The 20,795-nt window shown below is 43.5% G+C and overlaps 1 protein-coding gene across 1 annotated transcript in view; it reads left to right on the top strand.

Annotated features, from left to right (window-relative positions):
* Positions 1-20,795, top strand: part of IP6K1 (inositol hexakisphosphate kinase 1) — an 81,435-nt gene that overhangs the window by 21,346 nt on the left and 39,294 nt on the right. Inside the window, exon 2 of the mRNA XM_053721141.1 lies at positions 17,761-17,980. Within this exon, the coding sequence (XP_053577116.1) occupies positions 17,761-17,980 (220 nt within the window). The remainder of the gene's footprint in view (positions 1-17,760; positions 17,981-20,795) is intronic.

Genomic DNA, 20,795 nt, shown 5'->3' with positions numbered 1-20,795 from the left:
TATGGTGGCTTTATCGGCCACACCTGTCCAGGGGAATGCCATTCAGCAGGCCAGACTGGACAATTGTAACAACAGACGCCAGCCTTCTAGGTTGGGGTGCTGTCTGGAATTCTCTGAAGGCTCAGGGACTATGGAATCAGGAGGAGAGTCTCCTTCCAATAAACATTCTGGAATTGAGAGCAGTTCTCAATGCCCTTCTGGCTTGGCCCCAGTTAACAACTCGGGGGTTCATCAGGTTTCAGTCGGACAACATCACGACTGTAGCTTACATCAACCATCAGGGAGGGACAAGAAGCTCCCTAGCAATGATGGAAGTATCAAAGATAATTCGCTGGGCAGAGTCTCACTCTTGCCACCTGTCTGCAATCCACATCCCGGGAGTGGAGAACTGGGAGGCGGATTTCTTAAGTCGTCAGACTTTTCATCCGGGGGAGTGGGAACTTCATCCGGAGGTCTTTGCCCAAATACTTCGACGTTGGGGCAAACCAGAGATAGATCTCATGGCGTCTCGTCAGAACGCCAAGCTTCCTCGCTACGGGTCCAGATCCAGGGATCCGGGAGCGGTTCTGATAGATGCTTTGACAGCACCTTGGACCTTCGGGATGGCTTATGTGTTTCCACCCTTCCCGATGCTTCCTCGATTGATTGCCAGAATCAAACAGGAGAGAGCATCAGTGATTCTAATAGCACCTGCATGGCCACGCAGGACTTGGTATGCAGATCTAGTGGACATGTCATCCTGTCCGCCTTGGTCTCTACCTCTGAAACAGGACCTTCTGATCCAGGGTCCATTCAAACATCAAAATCTAACTTCTCTGAAGCTGACTGCTTGGAAATTGAACGCTTGATTTTATCAAAACGAGGTTTTTCTGAGCCAGTTATTGATACCTTAATACAGGCTAGGAAGCCTGTTACCAGAAGGATTTACCATAAAATATGGCGTAAATACTTATATTGGTGCGAATCCAAGAGTTACTCATGGAGTAAGGTTAGAATTCCAAGGGTATTGTCTTTTCTACAAGAAGGTTTAGAAAAGGGGTTATCTGCTAGTTCTTTAAAGGGACAGATTTCAGCTCTGTCCATTCTTTTACACAAACGTCTGTCAGAAGTTCCGGACGTTCAAGCTTTTTGTCAGGCTTTAGCTAGGATCAAGCCTGTGTTTAAAACTGTTGCTCCGCCATGGAGTTTGAACTTAGTTCTTAATGTTTTACAGGGTGTTCCGTTTGAACCCCTTCATTCCATTGATATCAAGTTGTTATCTTGGAAAGTTCTGTTTTTAATGGCTATTTCCTCGGCTCGAAGAGTTTGAGTTATCTGCCTTACATTGTGATTCTCCTTATCTGATTTTTCATTCAGACAAGGTAGTTCTGCGTACTAAACCTGGGTTCCTACCTAAGGTGGTCACTAACAGGAATATCAATCAGGAGATTGTTGTTCCATCTTTGTGTCCTAATCCTTCCTCGAAGAAGGAACGTCTGCTACACAATCTAGATGTAGTCCGTGCCCTGAAATTTTATCTACAGGCAACTAAGGATTTTCGTCAAACGTCTTCCCTGTTTGTCGTTTATTCTGGTCAGAAGAGAGGTCAAAAAGCTTCGGCTACCTCTCTCTCTTTTTGGCTTCGTAGCATAATACGATTAGCCTATGAGACTGCTGGACAGCAGCCTCCTGAAAGGATTACAGCTCATTCTACTAGAGCTGTGGCTTCCACTTGGGCCTTTAAGAACGAGGCCTCTGTTGAACAGATTTGCAAGGCTGCAACTTGGTCTTCTCTTCATACTTTTTCCAAATTTTACAAATTTGACACTTTTGCTTCTTCGGAGGCTGTTTTTGGGAGAAAGGTTCTTCAGGCAGTGGTTCCCTCCGTATAAAGAGCCTACCTGTCCCTCCCGTCATCCGTGTACTTTTGCTTTGGTATTGGTATCCCAGAAGTAATGATGACCCGTGGACTGACCACACTTAACAGGAGAAAACAAAATTTATGCTTACCTGATAAATTCATTTCTCCTGTAGTGTGGTCAGTCCACGGCCCGCCCTGTTTTTTATGGCAGGCTTAAAAAAATTTTGGATTATACTCCAGTCACCACTACACCCTTGGGCTTCTCCTTTCTCGTTGGTCCTTTGGTCGAATGACTGGAGGTGACGTAGAGGGGAGGAGCTATATAGCAGCTCTGCTGGGTGAATCCTCTTGCACTTCCTGTAGGGGAGGAGATAATATCCCAGAAGTAATGATGACCCGTGGACTGACCACACTACAGGAGAAATGAATTTATCAGGTAAGCATAAATTTTGTTTTTGGTGCTTCAGCTGCACAATTGATTTACAAGGCAGTGCATGCAGATAGGGTCCTGTGGCTCAGAAAGTGACTCCAAAAGGCTTTTTTCTGTGAATGGTGACCCCTAAGGAAGGTAAAAAGCTGCAACAAGTCTGTAGCAGGGATTGTAGTGTATAAAAACGGTTAAATCCAACAATTAGCTCCGGTTTGCTTGTTTTAAGAGCTAGAGTCTCCATATTTGCTGTGCAATACTTTCTAAGCATTAAGACACTGGGGTCCAAATTTCAGAAAAATCGGATATTGCCTTCATAGTTTTTTGAACATTCAGAAATAAATGTGTCATTTTATTATTTAAAGAGACAGTAACGTTTTTGTTTAAAATCGTTTTTATTGCATTGTTTGCCTGCCTAAATCTGTTTAACATGTCTGTTCCATCAGATAAACTATGTTCTGTGTGTATAGAGACAAATGTGGTTCCCCCTTCGAGTGTTTGTGATAATTGCGCCATAGCGTCCAAACAAAATCAGGACAGCTCTGTTATTTTTCATAATGTTGCCCAAGATGATTTATCTAATGAAGGTAGTGGGGATAGCTCTACATCCTCTCCTTCTGTGTCTACACCAGCTTTGCCCGCGCAGGCGACACCTAGCGCGCCAGTGCTTATTTCTATGCAACAATTATCAGTAGTAGTGGATAATTCTATAGCAAATCTTTTATCCAAACTGCCAGCTTTTCAGAGAAAGCGTGATTGTTCAGTTTTAAATACAGATAAAAAGGATGAACAATCAGACGCTGACGATGCCTTATCTATTTTACCCTCGCATCATTCGGAATTGGCTGTAAGGGAAGGGCTGTCTGAGGGTGAAATTTCAGATTCAGGAAAAATTTCTCAACAGGCAGAACCTGATCTAGTGGCATTTAAGTTTAAACTAGAACATCTCCGCGCTTTGCTTAAGGAGGTATTAGCTACTCTGGATGACTGTGATTCCATGGTAGTACCAGAGAAGTTGTGCAAATTGGACAAATTTTTAGAGGTCCCAGTGCACGACGACGCTTTTCCAATACCTAAGAGGGTAGCGAACATAGTGGAAAAGGAGTGGGAGAAGCCAGGTGTACCCTTTGCCCCACCCCCTATATTTAAGAAAATGTTTCCCATAGTAGACCCTAGAAGGGACGCATGGCAAACGGTCCCGAAGGTTGAGGGAGCTGTTTCAACACTAGCGAAGCGCACAACTATTCCTATAGAGGACAGCTGCGCTTTCAAAGATCCTATGGATAAAAAATTGTAAGGATTGCTTAAAAAGATTTTTGTTCAGCAAGGGTTCATCCTTCAACCAGCTACGTGTGTTATTACTGTCACTTCAGCGGCGTCCTTTTGGTTCGAAGAACTAGAAAGGTCGCTCCAGAAAGAGACTTCCTATGAAGAAGTCATGGACAGAATTCACGCATTAAAATTAGCTAATTCCTTTATATTGGATGCCGCCTTTCAAATAACGAAATTGGCGGCGAAAAACTCAGGTTTTGCTATAGTAGCGCGGAGGGCGCTTTGGCTAAAATCCTGGTCGGCAGATGTGTCGTCCAAGACTAAGTTACTGAATATTCCTTTCAAGGGTAAGACCCTTTTTGGGCCGGAATTGAAGGAAATTATTTCAGACATCACTGGGGGTAAGGGCCATGCCCTCCCACAGGATAGGCCTTTTAAGGCTAAGAACAAGTCTAATTTTCGTTCCTTTCGCAATTTCAGGAACGGACCGGCTAATAACTCCACTGCCGCTAGACAAGAAGGTAACGCGGCCCAGCCCAAACCCGCTTGGAAGCCCATGCAAGGCTGGAACAAGGGTAAACAAACCAAGAAACCTGCTGCTGCTACCAAGACAGCATGAAGGGGTAGCCCCCGATCCGGGACCGGATCTGGTAGGGGGCAGACTATCTCTCTTCGCTCAGGCTTGGGCAAGAGATGTTCCGGATCCCTGGGCACTAGAGATAGTCTCCAAGGGATACCTGCTAGAGTTCAAGGGACTTCCTCCAAGGGGAAGGTTCCACCTGTCTCGCTTATCTTCAGACCAGATAAAGAAACAGGCATTCTTACATTGTGTAAGAGACCTATCAAAGATGGGAGTGATAAACCCAGTCCCCTCCGGGGAACAAGGTCTAGGTTTTTACTCAAACCTGTTTGTGGTTCCCAAAAAAGAGGGAACTTTCAGGCCAATTCTGGATTTAAAGATATTAAACAAGTTCCTCAGAGTTCCATCCTTCAAGATGGAAACCATTCGGACAATCTTACCGACAATCCAGCAGGGTCAATTTTTGACTACCGTGGATCTAAAGGATGCGTATCTGCATATCCCAATCCACAAATCTCATCATCAGTTCCTGAGGTTCGCCTTTCTGGACAAACATTACCAGTTTGTGGCTCTTCCATTCGGTTTAGCCACCGCTCCCAGAATTTTCACAAAGGTGCTAGGGTCCCTTCTAGCGGTCCTAAGGCCGAGGGGCATCGCTGTAGCACCTTATCTAGACGACATCCTAATCCAAGCGTCGTCCCTTTCCAAAGCGAGGGCTCATACAGACATTGTGTTGGCCTTTCTCAGATCTCACGGGTGGAAGGTGAACATAGAAAAAAGTTCACTGTCACCGTCCACAAGGGTTCCTTTTCTGGGAACAATAATAGATTCTGTGGAAATGAAGATCTTTCTCACAGAAGTCAGAAAGGCAAAGCTTCTGAAAGCTTGTCGAGTTCTTCATTCTATTCCTCAACCCTCCATAGCTCAATGCATGGAAGTAATAGGACTAATGGTCGCAGCAATGGATGTGGTTCCTTTTGCTCGAATTCATCTAAGACCATTACAGCTATGCATGCTCAATCAGTGGAATGGGGACTATACAGACTTGTCTCCCCAAATTCAAGTAGATCAGGTAACCAGGGACTCACTTCTCTGGTGGTTGACCCAGGATCACCTGTCTCAGGGAATGAGTTTCCGCAGACCGGAGTGGGTCATCGTCACGACCGACGCCAGCCTCTTGGGGTGGGGCGCGGTCTGGGACACCCTGAAAGCTCAGGGCCTATGGTCGCGGGAAGAGTCGCTTCTCCCGATAAACATTTTGGAACTAAGAGCTATATTCAATGCGCTCCTGGCTTGGCCTCAGCTAGCGGAAGCCAGGTTCATAAGATTTCAGTCGGACAACATAACGACTGTTGCGTACATCAATCATCAGGGGGGAACAAAGAGTTCCCTAGCGATGAAGGAAGTAACCAAGATAATCCAATGGGCAGAGAATCACTCCTGCCATCTATCTGCTATTCACATCCCAGGAGTAGACAACTGGGAGGCGGACTATTTGAGTTGTCAGACTTTCCATCCGGGGGAGTGGCAACTCCATCCGGAGGTCTTTGCTCAGTTAACCCAATTATGGGGCATTCCAGACATGGATCTAATGGCGTCCCATCAGAACTTCAAGATACCTTGCTACGGGTCCAGATCCAGGGATCCCAAGGCGACTCTAGTGGATGCATTAGTGGCGCCTTGGTCGTTCAACCTAGCATATGTGTTTCCACCGTTTCCTCTCCTTCCCAGTCTCATAGCCAGGATCAAACAGGAGAAGGCCTCAGTGATTCTGATAGCTCCTGCGTGGCCACGCAGGACTTGGTATGCAGACCTGGTGAATATGTCATCGGCTCCACCATGGAAGCTACCTTTGAGACAGGATCTTCTAGTACAAGGTCCATTCGAACATCCAAATCTAGTTTCTCTGCAGCTGACTGCTTGGAAATTGAACGCTTGATTTTATCCAAGCGTGGGTTTTCAAATTCTGTGATAGATACTCTGGTCCAAGCCAGAAAACCTGTCACTAGAAAGATTTACCATAAAATATGGAAAAGATATATCTGTTGGTGTGAATCCAAAGGATTCTCCTGGAGTAAGATTAAAATTCCAAAGATTCTCTCCTTTCTCCAAGAAGGTTTGGATAAAGGGTTGTCAGCTAGTTCTCTAAAAGGACAGATTCTGCATTATCCGTCTTGTTGCACAAACGACTGGCAGCTTTGCCAGATGTACAAGCTTTTGTTCAGGCTTTGGTTAGAATCAAGCCTGTTTACAGACCCATGACTCCTCCTTGGAGTCTAAATTTAGTTCTTTCAGTTCTTCAAGGAGTTCCGTTTGAACCTTTACATTCCATAGATATTAAGTTATTATCTTGGAAAGTTCTGTTTTTGGTTGCTATTTCTTCTGCTAGAAGAGTTTCTGAATTATCTGCTTTGCAGTGTAATCCACCATATCTGGTTTTTCATTCAGATAAGGTTGTTTTGCGTACTAAGCCTGGTTTTCTTCCAAAAGTTGTTTCCAACAAGAACATCAACCAGGAAATAGTTGTTCCTTCTTTGTGTCCGAATCCAGTTTCAAAGAAGGAACGTTTATTACACAATTTAGATGTTGTTTGTGCTTTAAAGTTCTATTTAGAAGCAACAAAAGATTTTAGACAAACCTCATCTTTGTTTGTCGTTTACTCTGGTAAGAGGAGAGGTCAAAAAGCTACTGCTACCTCTCTCTCTTTCTGGCTGAAAAGCATTATCCGCTTGGCTTATGAGACTGCCGGACGGCAGCCTCCTGACCGTATCACAGCTCACTCTACTAGGGCTGTGGCTTCCACATGGGCCTACAAGAACAAGGCTTCTGTTGACCAGATATGTAAGGCAGCAACTTGGTCTTCTCTGCACACTTTTGCCAAATTCTACAAATTTGATACTTTTGCTTCTTCGGAGGCTATTTTTGGGAGAAAGGTTTTGCAAGCCGTGGTGCCTTCCGTTTAGGTAACCTGATTTGCTCCCTCCCTTCATCCGTGTCCTATAGCTTTGGTATTGGTTCCCACAAGTAATGGATGACGCCGTGGACCGGACACACCAATGTTGGAGAAAACAGAATTTCTCCAACATTGGTGTGTCCGGTCCACGGCGTCATCCTTACTTGTGGGATATTCTCTTCCCCAACAGGAAATGGCAAAGAGCCCAGCAAAGCTGGTCACATGAACCCTCCTAGGCTCTGCCTACCCCAGTCATTCTCTTTGCCGTTGCACCGGCAACATCTCCACGGAGATGGTTAAGAGTTTTTTGGTGTTTAAATGTAGTTTTTATCCTTCAATCAAGTGTTTGTTATTTTAAAATAGTGCTGGTATGTACTATTTACTCTGAAACAGAAAAGAGATGAAGATTTCTGTTTGTAAGAGGAAGATGATTTTAGCAAACGTTACTAAAATCGATTGCTGTTTCCACACAGGACTGTTGAGATGAAGTAACTTCAGTTGGGGGAAACAGTTGGCAGACTTTTCTGCTTGAGGTATGACTGGCCACATTTCTAACAAGACTTTGTAATGCTGGAAGGCTGTCATTTCCCCTATGGGGACCGGTAAGCCATTTTCTTAGATTAAGTAAAAGAATAAAGGGCTTTATAAGGGCTTAAAAAACTGGTAGACATTTTTCTGGGCTAAAACGATTACTTTGCTAAGCATATTTGGCAGATTATAACTCTTAATAGTTATTATAATCTTGGGGATTGTTGTTAAAAAACGGCAGGCACTGTATTGGACACCTTTTTCAGATGGGGGCCTTTTCTAGTCATAGGCAGAGCCTCATTTTCGCGCCACTAATGCACAGTTGTTTTTGGAAAGCAAGGCATGCAGATGCATGTGTGAGGAGCTAAGAACCACTGAAAAAGCTTATAGAAGGCGTCATTTGGTATCGTATTCCCCTCTGGGCTTGGTTGGGTCTCAGCAAAGCAGATACCTGGGACTGTATAGGGGTTAAATGTAAAAACGGCTCCGGTTCAAATTTGGTGTGCAATACTTTTAAGGCTTTAAGACACTGTGGTGAAATTTTGGTGAATTTTGAACAATTCCTTCATGCTTTTTCACATATTCAGTAATAAAGTGTGTTCTGTTTAAAATTTAAAGTGACAGTAACGGTTTTATTTTAAAACGTTTTTTGTGCTTTGTTGACTAGTTTAAGCCTGTTTAACATGTCTGAACCATCAGATAAGCGATGTTCTATATGTATGAAAACCAAGGTTTCTCCCCATTTAAATATATGTGATGATTGTGACATAGTGTCCAAACAAAGTAGGGACAATGATGCCACAGATAATGATATTGCCCAAGATGATTCCTCAAATGAGGGGAGTAAGCATGGTACTGCATCATCACCTTCTGTGTCTACACCAGTTTTGCCCACACAAGAGGCCCCTAGTACATCTAGTGCACCAATACTTATTACCATGCAACAATTAACGGCTGTTATGGATAATTCTATTGCAAACATTTTATCTAAAATGCCTACTTATCAGAGAAAGCGCGATTGCTCTGTTTTAAACACTGAAGAGCAAGAGGACGCTGATGATAACTGTTCTGACATACCCTCACACCAATCTGAAGGGGCCAGGAGGGAGGTTTTGTCTGAGGGAGAAATTTCAGATTCAGGAAAAATTTCTCAACAAGCTGAACCTGATGTTGTAACATTTAAATTTAAATTAGAACATCTCCTCGCACTGCTTAAGGAGGTATTATCTACTCTGGATGATTGTGACAATTTGGTCATTCCAGAGAAATTATGTAAGATGGACAAGTTCCTAGAGGTTCCGGTGCCCCCCGATGCTTTTCCTATACCCAAGCGGGTGGCGGACATAGTAAATAAGGAGTTGGAAAGGCCCGGCATACCTTTTGTTCCTCCCCCTATATTTAAGAAATTATTTCCTATAGTCGACCCTAGAAAGGACTTATGGCAGACAGTCCCCAAGGTCGAGGGGGCGGTCTCTACTCTAAACAAACGCACTACTATTCCCATAGAAGATAGTTGTGCTTTCAAAGATCCTATGGATAAAAAATTAGAGGGTTTGTTCAGCAAGGTTACCTTCTACAACCAATTTCATGCATTGTTCCTGTCACTACGGCAGCGTGTTTCTGGTTCGAAGAACTAGAAAAGTCGCTCAATAAAGAATCTTCGTATGAGGAGGTTATGGACAGAGTTCAAGCACTTAAATTGGCTAACTCTTTTATTTTAGATGCCGCTTTGCAATTAGCTAGATTAGCGGCGAAAAATTCAGGGTTTGCTATCGTGGCGCGCAGAGCGCTTTGGCTTAAGTCTTGGTCAGCGGATGTGTCTTCCAAGACAAAATTGCTTAACATCCCTTTCAAGGATAAAACACTGTTTGGTCCTGATTTGAAAGAGATTATTTCAGACATCACCGGGGGAAAGGGCCACGCCCTTCCTCAGGATAGGTCTTTTAAGGCTAAAAATAAGCCTAATTTTCGTCCCTTTCGCAGAAACGGACCAGCCTCTAATTCTACATCCTCTAAGCAAGAGGGTAATACTTCTCAACCCAAACCAGCCTGGAGACCGATGCAAGGCTGGAACAAGGGTAAGCAGGCCAAGAAGCCTGCCACTGCTACCAAAACAGCATGAAGGGATGGCCCCCGATCCGGGACCGGATCTGGTGGGGGGCAGACTTTCTCTCTTTGCTCAGGCTTGGGCAAGAGATGTTCAGGATCCTTGGGCACTAGAAATAGTCTCTCAAGGCTATCTCCTGGAATTCAAGGAACTACCCCCAAGGGGAAGGTTCCACAGGTCTCAATTATCTTCAAACCAAATAAAAAGACAGGCATTCTTACATTGTGTAGAAGACCTGTTAAAAATGGGAGTAATTCATCCAGTTCCAATAGGAGAACAAAGGATGGGGTTTTACTCCAACCTGTTCATAGTTCCCAAAAAAGAGGGAACATTCAGACCAATTTTAGATCTCAAGATCCTAAACAAATTTCTCAGGGTTCCATCTTTCAAAATGGAAACCATTCGAACGATCCTTCCTACCATCCAGGAAGGTCAATTTATGACCACGGTGGATTTAAAGGATGCGTACCTACATATTCCTATCCACAAGGAACATCATCAGTTCCTAAGGTTCGCTTTTCTGGACAAGCATTACCAGTTTGTGGCACTTCCATTCGGATTAGCCACTGCTCCGAGAATTTTCACAAAGGTACTAGGTTCCCTTCTAGCGGTTCTAAGACCAAGGGGCATTGCAGTAGTACCTTACTTGGACGACATCCTGATTCAAGCGTCTCTGTCAAAAGCAAAGGCTCATACGGACATCGTCCTAGCCTTTCTCAGATCTCACGGATGGAAAGTGAACAAAGAAAAAAAGTTCTCTGTCCCCGTCAACAAGAGTTCCCTTCTTGGGAACAATAATAGATTCCTTAGAAATGAGGATTTTTCTGACAGAGGTCAGAAAATCAAGACTTCTAAGCTCTTGTCAAGTACTTCATTCTGTTCTTCGTCCTTCCATAGCGCAGTGCATGGAAGTAATAGGATTGATGGTTGCAGCAATGGACATAGTTCCATTTGCACGAATTCATCTAAGACCATTACAACTGTGCATGCTCAGACAGTGGAATGGGGATTATACAGACTTGTCTCCGACGATTCAAGTAGATCAAAAGACCAGAGATTCACTCCGTTGGTGGCTGATCTTTGACAACCTGTCACAGGGAATGAGCTTCCGCAGACCAGATTGGGTCATTGTCCCGACCGACGCCAGTCTGGTGGGCTGGGGTGCGGTCTGGGAACCCCTGAAAGCTCAGGGTCTATGGTCTCGGGAAGAATCTCTTCTCCCGATAAACATTCTGGAACTGAGAGCGATATTCAATGCTCTCAAAGCTTGGCCTCATCTAGCAAGGGCCAGATTCATAAGGTTTCAGTCAGACAACATGACGACTGTTGCATATATCAACCATCAGGGGGGAACAAGGAGTTCCCTGGCGATGGAGGAAGTGACCAAGATAATTCAATGGGCGGAGGATCACTCCTGCCACTTGTCTGCAATCCACATCCCAGGAGTGGAAAATTGGGAAGCGGATTTTCTGAGTCGTCAGACATTCCATCCGGGGGAGTGGGAACTCCATCCGGAAATCTTTGCCCAAATAACTCAGTTATGGGGTATTCCAGACATGGATCTGATGGCCTCTCGTCAGAACTTCAAGGTTCCTTGTTACGGGTCCAGATCCAGGGATCCCAAGGCGACTCTAGTAGATGCACTAGTAGCACCTTGGACCTTCAACCTAGCTTATGTATTCCCACCGTTTCCTCTCATTCCCAGGCTGGTAGCCAGGATCAATCAGGAGAGGGCTTCGGTGATCTTGATAGCTCCTGCGTGGCCACGCAGGACTTGGTATGCAGACCTGGTGAATATGTCATCGGCTCCACCATGGAAGCTACCTTTGAGACAGGACCTTCTTGTTCAAGGTCCATTCGAACATCCGAATCTGGTTTCCCTCCAACTGACTGCTTGGAGATTGAACGCTTGATTTTATCAAAGCGTGGGTTTTCAGATTCTGTAATAGATACTCTGATTCAGGCTAGAAAGCCTGTAACTAGAAAGATTTATCATAAAATATGGAAAAAATATATCTGTTGGTGTGAATCTAAAGGATTCCCATGGAACAAGATAAAAATTCCTAAGATTCTATCCTTTCTACAAGAAGGTTTGGAGAAAGGATTATCTGCAAGTTCTCTGAAGGGACAGATCTCTGCTTTATCTGTTCTACTTCACAAAAGGCTGGCAGCTGTGCCAGACGTTCAAGCGTTTGTTCAGGCTCTGGTTAGAATCAAGCCTGTTTACAGACCTTTGACTCCTCCCTGGAGTCTAAATCTAGTTCTTTCAGTTCTTCAAGGGGTTCCGTTTGAACCCTTACATTCCGTAGATATTAAGTTATTATCTTGGAAAGTTTTGTTTTTGGTTGCAATTTCTTCTGCTAGAAGAGTTTCAGAGTTATCTGCTCTGCAGTGTTCTCCGCCCTATCTGGTGTTCCATGCAGATAAGGTGGTTTTGCGTACTAAGCCTGGTTTTCTTCCCGAAAGTTGTTTCCAACAAAAATATTAACCAGGAGATAGTTGTACCTTCTTTGTGTCCGAATCCAGTTTCAAAGAAGGAACGTTTGTTACACAATTTGGACGTAGTCCGTGCTCTAAAATTCTATTTAGAGGCTACTAAAGATTTCAGACAAACATCTTCTTTGTTTGTTGTTTATTCTGGTAAAAGGAGAGGTCAAAAAGCAACTTCTACCTCTCTTTCTTTTTGGCTTAAAAGCATTATCCGATTGGCTTATGAGACTGCCGGACGGCAGCCTCCTGAAAGAATCACAGCTCATTCCACTAGGGCTGTGGCTTCCACATGGGCCTTCAAGAACGAGGCTTCTGTTGACCAGAAATGTAAGGCAGCGACTTGGTCTTCACTGCACACTTTTGCCAAATTTTACAAATTTGATACTTTTGCTTCTTCTGAGGCTATTTTTGGGAGAAAGGTTTTGCAAGCCGTGGTGCCTTCCATTTAGGTGACCTGATTTGCTCCCTCCCTTCATCCGTGTCCTAAAGCTTTGGTATTGGTTCCCACAAGTAAGGATGACGCTGTGGACCGGACACACCAATGTTGGAGAAAACAGAATTTATGCTTACCTGATAAATTACTTTCTCCAACGGTGTGTCCGGTCCACGGCCCGCCCTGGTTTTTTTAATCAGGTCTGATGAATTATTTTTTCTAACTACAGTCACCACGGTATCATATGGTTTCTCCTATGCATATTTCCTCCTGTACGTCGGTCGAATGACTGGGGTAGGCGGAGCCTAGGAGGGATCATGTGACCAGCTTTGCTGGGCTCTTTGCCATTTCCTGTTGGGGAAGAGAATATCCCACAAGTAAGGATGACGCCGTGGACCGGACACACCGTTGGAGAAAGTAATTTATCAGGTAAGCATAAATTCTGTTTTCTCCAACGGTGTGTCCGGTCCACGGCCCACCCTGGTTTTTTAATCAGGTTGAAAAATGTTTCTTTATACACTACAGTCACCACGGCACCCTATAGTTTCTCCTAACCGTCGGTCGAATGACTGGGGGACGGAGCCAGAGGGGGAGCTATATGGACAGCTCTTGCTGTGTGCTCTCCTTGCCTTTCCCTGTGGTGGAGAATATTTCCCACAAGTAATGGATGATGCCGTGGACCGGACACACCGTTGGAGAAAGTAATTTATCAGGTAAGCATAAATTCTGTTTTTCCCCACCTCCTATATTTAGAAAAATGTTTCCAATAGACGCCACTACACAGGACTTATGGCAGACGGTCCCTAAGGTGGAGGAAGCAGTTTCTACTTTAGCAAAGCGTACTACTATCCCGGTTGAGGACAGTTGTGCTTTTTCAGATCCAATGGATAAAAAATTGGAGGGTTACTTTAAGAAAATGTTTATTCAACAAGGTTTTATTTTACAGCCCCTTGCATGCATTGCGCTTGTCAGGGCCGCGGCGGCATTCTGGTTTGAGGCCCTGGAAGAGGCCATCCATACAGCTCCATTGACTGAAATTATTGACAAGCTTAGAACACTTAAGCTAGCTAACTCATTTGTTTCTGATGCCATTGTTCATTTGACTAAACTAACGGCTAAGTATTCCGGATTCGCCATCCAGGCGCGTAGGGCGCTATGGCTTAAATCCTGGTCAGCTGACGTGACTTCGAAGTCTAAATTACTCAACATTCCTTTCAAGGGGCAGACCTTATTCGGGCCTGGTTTGAAGGAAATTATTGCTGACATTACTGGAGGTAAGGGTCACACCCTTCCTCAGGAAAGGGCCAAAGCAAAGGCCAAACAGTCTAATTTTCGTGCCTTTCGAAATTTCAAGGCAGGTGCAGCATCAACTTCCTCCGCTTCAAAACAAGAGGGAACTTTTGCTCAATCTAAGCAGGCCTGGAAACCTAACCAGTCCTGGAACAAAGGCAAGCAGGCCAGAAAGCCTGCTGCTGCCTCTAAGACAGCATGAAGGAACGGCCCCCTATCCGGCGACAGATCTAGTAGGGGGCAGACTTTCTCTCTTCGCCCAGGCGTGGGCAAGAGATGTTCGGGATCCCTGGGCGTTGGCGATCATATCTCAGGGATATCTTCTGGACTTCAAAGCTTCCCCTCCACAAGGGAGATTTCATCTTTCAAGGCTATCTGCAAATCAGATAAAGAAAGAGGCATTCCTACGCTGTGTGCAAGACCTCCTAGTTATGGGAGTGATCCATCCAGTTCTGCGGACGGAACAAGGACAGGGTTTTTATTCAATCTGTTTGTGGTTCCCAAAAAAGAGGGAACCTTCAGACCAATTTTGGATCTAAAGATCTTAAACAAATTCCTCAGAGTTCCATCTTTCAAAATGGAAACTATTCGGACCATCCTACCCATGATCCAAGAAGGTCAGTACATGACCACAGTGGACTTAAAGGATGCCTACCTTCACATACCGATTCACAAAGATCATCATCGGTTTCTAAGGTTTGCCTTTCTAGACAGGCATTACCAATTTGTAGCTCTTCCTTTCGGGTTGGCTACAGCCCCGAGAATCTTTACAAAGGTTCTGGGCTTACTTCTGGCAGTTCTAAGACCGTGAGGCATAGCGGTGGCTCCGTATCTAGACGACATCCTGATACAGGCGTCAAGCTTTCAAGTTGCCAAGTCTCATACAGAGATAGTTCTGGCATTTCTGAGGTCGCACGGGTGGAAAGTGAACGAGGAAAAGAGTTCTCTATCCCCACTCACAAGAGTCTCCTTCTTAGGGACTCTTATATAGATTCTGTAGAAATGAAAATTTACCTGACGGAGTCCAGGTTATCAAAACTTCTAAATGCTTGCCGTGTTCTTCACTCCATTCCGCGCCCTTCGGTAGCTCAGTGTATGGAGGTAATCGGCTTAATGGTAGCGGCAATGGACATAGTGCCATTTGCGCGCCTTCATCTCAGACCGCTGCAATTATGCATGCTGAGTCAGTGGAATGGGGATTACACAGATTTGTCCCCTCTGCTAAATCTGGATCAAGAGACCAGAGATTCTCTTCTCTGGTGGTTGTCTTGGGTACACCTGTCCAAGGGTATGACCTTTCGCAGGCCAGATTGGACAACGATGTTAGTAGTCTCAAAAATAATTCGCTGGGCAGAGTACCACTCTTGCCACCTGTCAGCAATCCATATCCCAGGCGTGGAGAACTGGGAGGCGGATTTTCTAAGTCGTCAGACTTTCCATCCGGGGGAGTGGGAACTCCATCCGGAGGTGTTTGCTCATCGTTGGGGCAAACCAGAGTTTGATCTCATGGCGTCTCGCCAGAACGCCAAGCTTCCTTGTTACGGATCCAGGTCCATGGACCCAGAAGCGACGCTGATAAATGCTCTAGCAGCGCCTTGGTTCTTCAACCTGGCTTATGTGTTTCCACCGTTTCCTCTGCTCCCTCGACTGATTGCCAAAATCAAACAGGAGAGAGCATTGGTGATTCTGATAGCACCTGCGTGGCCACGCAGGACTTGGTATGCAGACCTAGTGGACATGTCATCCTTTCCACCATGGACTCTGCCTCTAAGACAGGACCTTCTGATACAAGGTCCTTTCAATCATCCAAATCTAATTTCTCTGAGACTGACTGCATGGAGATTGAACGCTTGATTCTATCAAAGCGTGGCTTCTCAGAGTCAGTCATTGATACTTTAATACAGGCACGAAAGCCTGTTACCAGGAAAATCTACCACAAGATATGGAGTAAATATCTTTATCGGTGTGAATCCAAGAATTACTCATGGAGTAAGGTTAGGATTCCTAGAATATTGTCTTTTCTCCAAGAGGGCTAGGACAAAGGATTATCAGCTAGTTCCTTAAAGGGACAGATTTCTGCTCTGTCTATTCTTTTGCACAAGCGTCTGGCAGAGGTTCCAGACGTCCAGGCATTTTGCCAGGCTTTGGTTAGAATTAAGCCTGTGTTTAAACCTGTTGCTCCCCGTGGAGCTTAAACTTGGTTCTTAAAGTTCTTCAAGGAGTTCAGTTTGAACCCCTTCATTCCATTGATATTAAACTTTTATCTTGGAAAGTTCTGTTTTTGATGGCTATTTCCTCGGCTCGGAGAGTCTCTGAGCTATCTGCCTTACAATGTGATTCTCCTTATCTGATTTTTCATGCAGATAAGGTAGTCCTGCGTACCAAACCTGGGTTTTTACCTAAGGTGGTTTCTAACAAGAATATCAATCAAGAGATTGTTGTTCCATCATTGTGTCCTAATCCTTCTTCAAAGAAGGAACGTCTTTTACATAATCTGGACGTAGTCCGTGTCTTGATGTTTTACTTACAAGCTACTAAAGATTTTTGTCAAACATCTACCCTGTTTGTCGTTTACTCTGGACAGAGGAGAGGTCAAAAAGCTTCGGCAACCTCTCTTTCCTTTTGGCTTCGGAGCATAATACGCCTAGCCTATGAGACTGCTGGACAGCAGCCCCCTGAAAGGATTACAGCTCATTCCACTAGATCTGTGGCTTCCACCTCGGCCTTTAAAAATGAGGCCTCTGTTGAACAGATTTGCAACGCGACTTGGTCTTCGCTTCACACTTTTTCCAAATTTTACAAATTTGATACTTTTGCTTCTTCGGAGGCTGTTTTTGGGAGAAAGGTTCTTCAGGCAGTGGTTCCTTCCGCTTAATCCTGCCTTGTCCCTCCCATCATCCGTGTACTTTAGCTTTGGTATTGGTATCCCATAAGTAATTGATGATCCGTGGACTGGACACTTAACAAGAGAAAACATAATTTATGCTTACCTGATAAATTTATTTCTCTTGTAGTGTATCCAGTCCACGGCCCGCCCTGTCCTTTTAAGGCAGGTCTAAATTTTAATTAAACTACAGTCACCACTGCACCCTATGGTTTCTCCTTTCTTTGTTTGTTTTTGGTCGAATGACTGGATATGACAGTTAGGGGAGGAGCTATATAGCAGCTCTGCTGTGGGTGATCCTCTTGCAACTTCCTGTTGGGAAGGAGAATATCCCATAAGTAATGGATGATCCGTGGACTGGATACACTACAAGAGAAATAAATTTATCAGGTAAGCATAAATTATGTTTTTATTTTTATGCAATTTAGAAAACATTTCTATTCCTTTAAGTCATCACTGATGCAATACACACCACTGCCAGCTCTGAGTTTGAATACTAATCAACAGGCTACAGCATATTTGCAAATGCCACTAAAAAAACCAAAACCAAAAAACCACAGTAATAATGTTTACTAGAAGCATGTTTCCTAATCGACGTTTATTGCAAAAATGTGTCTATTTAAAATGGAAAAAAATTAGGCTGTTTTAACATGGTAGAAATTTGTTGAGATTAACATCTCCATTCAATTATTGACTTGTATTAAGATCATGATTCAGTGTATAACAGCTAGGGGTTAATTTCACTATGTTCAAACCTCCAATCAACACCTGCCACTCTCTTGCACACTTCTTGTAAAAAAGATTAAACTATTTATAAGGAAGTTAGTTAATGGTCGGCGGCACCACAGAGAGAATCCGGCATGTGATCCAGTACTTGAGCTGTATCGTTTTCAGAGGCTACAAGGGTACATGTGCGAAGACTTAGAAGCATGTGATTTTTTATTTGTCTCTTTCAGGTGTGGTATCTGTCTGCTTTGAAGGGGACAGTGACGGTTACATCAATCTTGTGGCATACCCTTACGTAGAAAATGAGGCCATAGACCAAGAAGAACTTCCTGAAAGGGAACACATGCGGCGCAGGCACTCCCGCCGTAGTCTACATCGCACTAACAGCACGCCAACAAACTCAGAACACAAAGACGATAGATCACTAATGACTGAGGAAAACACTGAGAGGTACTATACGCCATTCCTAAAGCTTATACATAGGCGACTTCCTTCATTTTACCATGTCCGTATAGATAAGTGTTCTCCCCAGGACCTATTTAGATGGGTGCACCACCCGGCCAATTTTACTAAAATGAGCTAATATTAAAAATTGTATTTGTTAATTTATGCAACTAATTTGTGCTTTAGATATCAAAGTGATGTACTATTAGAAAATATTACACTGCCCCCACCCAGCTACTTCATAATGCCACCCGGCTGGCAACATTTTCTTTGGAGAACACTGGATAGTCTACTTCTGCTTTATGCTTCTCAGTAGCTTTACGGTCATACATCTTGTACTGTTCACATACTCTTGCCTAACAGGATTGGTTTAAGGAGATTAATTTAATCCAGTTTTATCTCTTGTGCTTAAAAAAACAGCTCACTTAACTGAGGGGTGAGTTTGGGACTTGAACTGTAGCTCTGCAAGAGAGAGAAGATTTTGGGTTTTACGTCTCTTTTAAACCATAATGTAATTCCCTTTAAATTAATGGGAAAAACAATATTGCAGTGATAATATTGATTATTTTGGTTGCATTTGCTATTAATTATGTGGGGCATTTGTACAGCAAAAGCAAGATTAAAGGGACATTTTATTATCTAATTTGCTTCATTCTCTTGGTATCCTTTGTTAAAAGGCATATATAAGTATAGTTTCAGCAGCAGCAATGCACTACTGGGAACTAGGTGGTGATTGGCGGCTGCACATATATGCCTCTTGTCATTGGTTCACCTGATGTGCTCAGCTAGCTCCCAGTAGTGTATTGCTGCTCTTTCAACAAAGGATACCAAATGAATTAAGTAAACTTGATAATATAAGTAAATAGGAATGTTGATTAAAATTGTATATTCTATCTGAATCATGATACAAATATTTGTGTTTCATGTTAGTTTAATAAATATTGTATGTATATTGTAATATTTAGTTGTCATTAATTTATGTAGAATGAAATTGAGTTTACTGGTCCTTGCTCATTCCATAGGATATATTGGTCCTGTGTTTAATAAGATGTTCTAGTTCTCATTTAAGGTTAATGGCTACTTTAAGAAGATGCATTTTAAGCTTATTAACAAGGCTATTTTAGTGATAACATTCTCTTAATTGTTAGAGCATGTCATTGTCTTACTAGCAACACAACAAAAGTATGTGCCTAATCCCCATAGAGGGGTAAAAACCCTGTTAATGTATCAATTGCGACCTGCAGAGCGCTTATCCAATTGGTAGCACTAGTAGCGTGACCCAGCTGTGTAACTAGTGCTGCTGATTTGATCAGTGACGGTTACCGCTAGGTACCAGCAGTGCTCTACTGTAACTGTGTATTTGGCCTCTTTGTGGGGGTTAAATGCATAGCTTTGCCACATCACTAGTGATAAAATGCCATGCTCCAATGAATTGAGCATTTCATTTTGTAACAATATTGTCTAAGTGCTCGTAAGCCGTCTTTCTGAAAGCATCAATACATCTGGAGTTTACCACTGCCCTTGGAATACATGTACATGTGCATATATAGGATGATATATTGCATTTATTTCCTACAAAAACCATGGTAGAGTTGTGCTCTGGGGATGTAATAGTTTGGAAAGTGTCCTTTCCATCTAAAGGGGAGGAGAGTCCACGGCTTCATTCATAACTTGTGGGAATTAAGAACCTGGCCACCAGGAGGAGGCAAAGACACCCCAGCCAAAGGCTTAAATACCTCCCCCTACTTCCCTCATCCCCTAGTCATTCTTTGCCTTTCGTAACAGGAGGTTGGCAGAGAAGTTTCAGAAGATTCGGAGTAGTCTCTTATGGAGGGTAGTACTCTTCGGAATGGGACTGGAGTTTTAAGTAGTCCTCTCCACCTCTCAGTGAGAGCTTGGATGAAAGTCCGGAGGAGCAGGGAGAGTCTTTCTGCGAAACCATCCCGACTCATTTTAACAGCTCCATAAGCAATCGGCGTTGACGAGTTTCGTTGCCTGCTTTCTACATTCAAGTCCATGTCAGGAGCGATGCTACTACACTGTCACACTTGAAAGGCTGTGTTCCTGTTCCACGGCCCAGATTCTGGTAAGATCGTTTAATTTTTTATACACATAATGATAATGCAGAAGACAGGGTCACAGTGTGATACCTTTTATCTTTATAGAATCAAGGGTTAATATCCCTGGTAGGGGGATTATTGAACAGAGGGGGTTTATACATAACTAGTCCATACTAAAGCCGCAAGCTATGGAGGATTCTGACGCGTTAGAGGGTACTCCCTCTTTAACTAAGTCTAGTACCTGTGTTTATTGTGAGGAGGTTCCGGTAGATCCGCCTGCTCAACTATGTTCCACATGCCTTGATAAAGTCACGACATCTAGAAAGATAAGGATGTCTAGTACTACTGATAGTATAACAAAAATGAACACTACTTGCGCTATAAATGTTAAGAAATGGATCTGCACCACAGTATAACTAAGTCCCTACAACCTCTTAAGACTCACAGTAAAAAATCTGACACAAATTCATAGATATATAAAATCCTATAAAAACAATAATGTATGATTAAGGATGTATAAATCGATTTTTACCTGTTTTTTACCAAAGAGTCCCAGCAAAGCTGGCCATATAGTCCCTCCTAGGCTCCGCCCACCCCAGTCATTCTCTTTGCCGTTGCACAGGCAACATCTCCACGGAGATGGTTAAGAGTTTTTTGGTGTTTAAATGTAGTTTTTTATTCTTCTATCAAGTGTTTGTTATTTTAAAATAGTGCTGGTATGTACTATTTACTCTGAAACAGAAAAGGATGAAGATTTCTGT

This window comes from Bombina bombina, chromosome 7, assembly GCF_027579735.1.
Source record: "Bombina bombina isolate aBomBom1 chromosome 7, aBomBom1.pri, whole genome shotgun sequence".
NCBI classification, from domain to species: Eukaryota; Metazoa; Chordata; class Amphibia; order Anura; family Bombinatoridae; genus Bombina; species Bombina bombina.
This window is presented reverse-complemented; position numbering and strand designations above follow the sequence as displayed.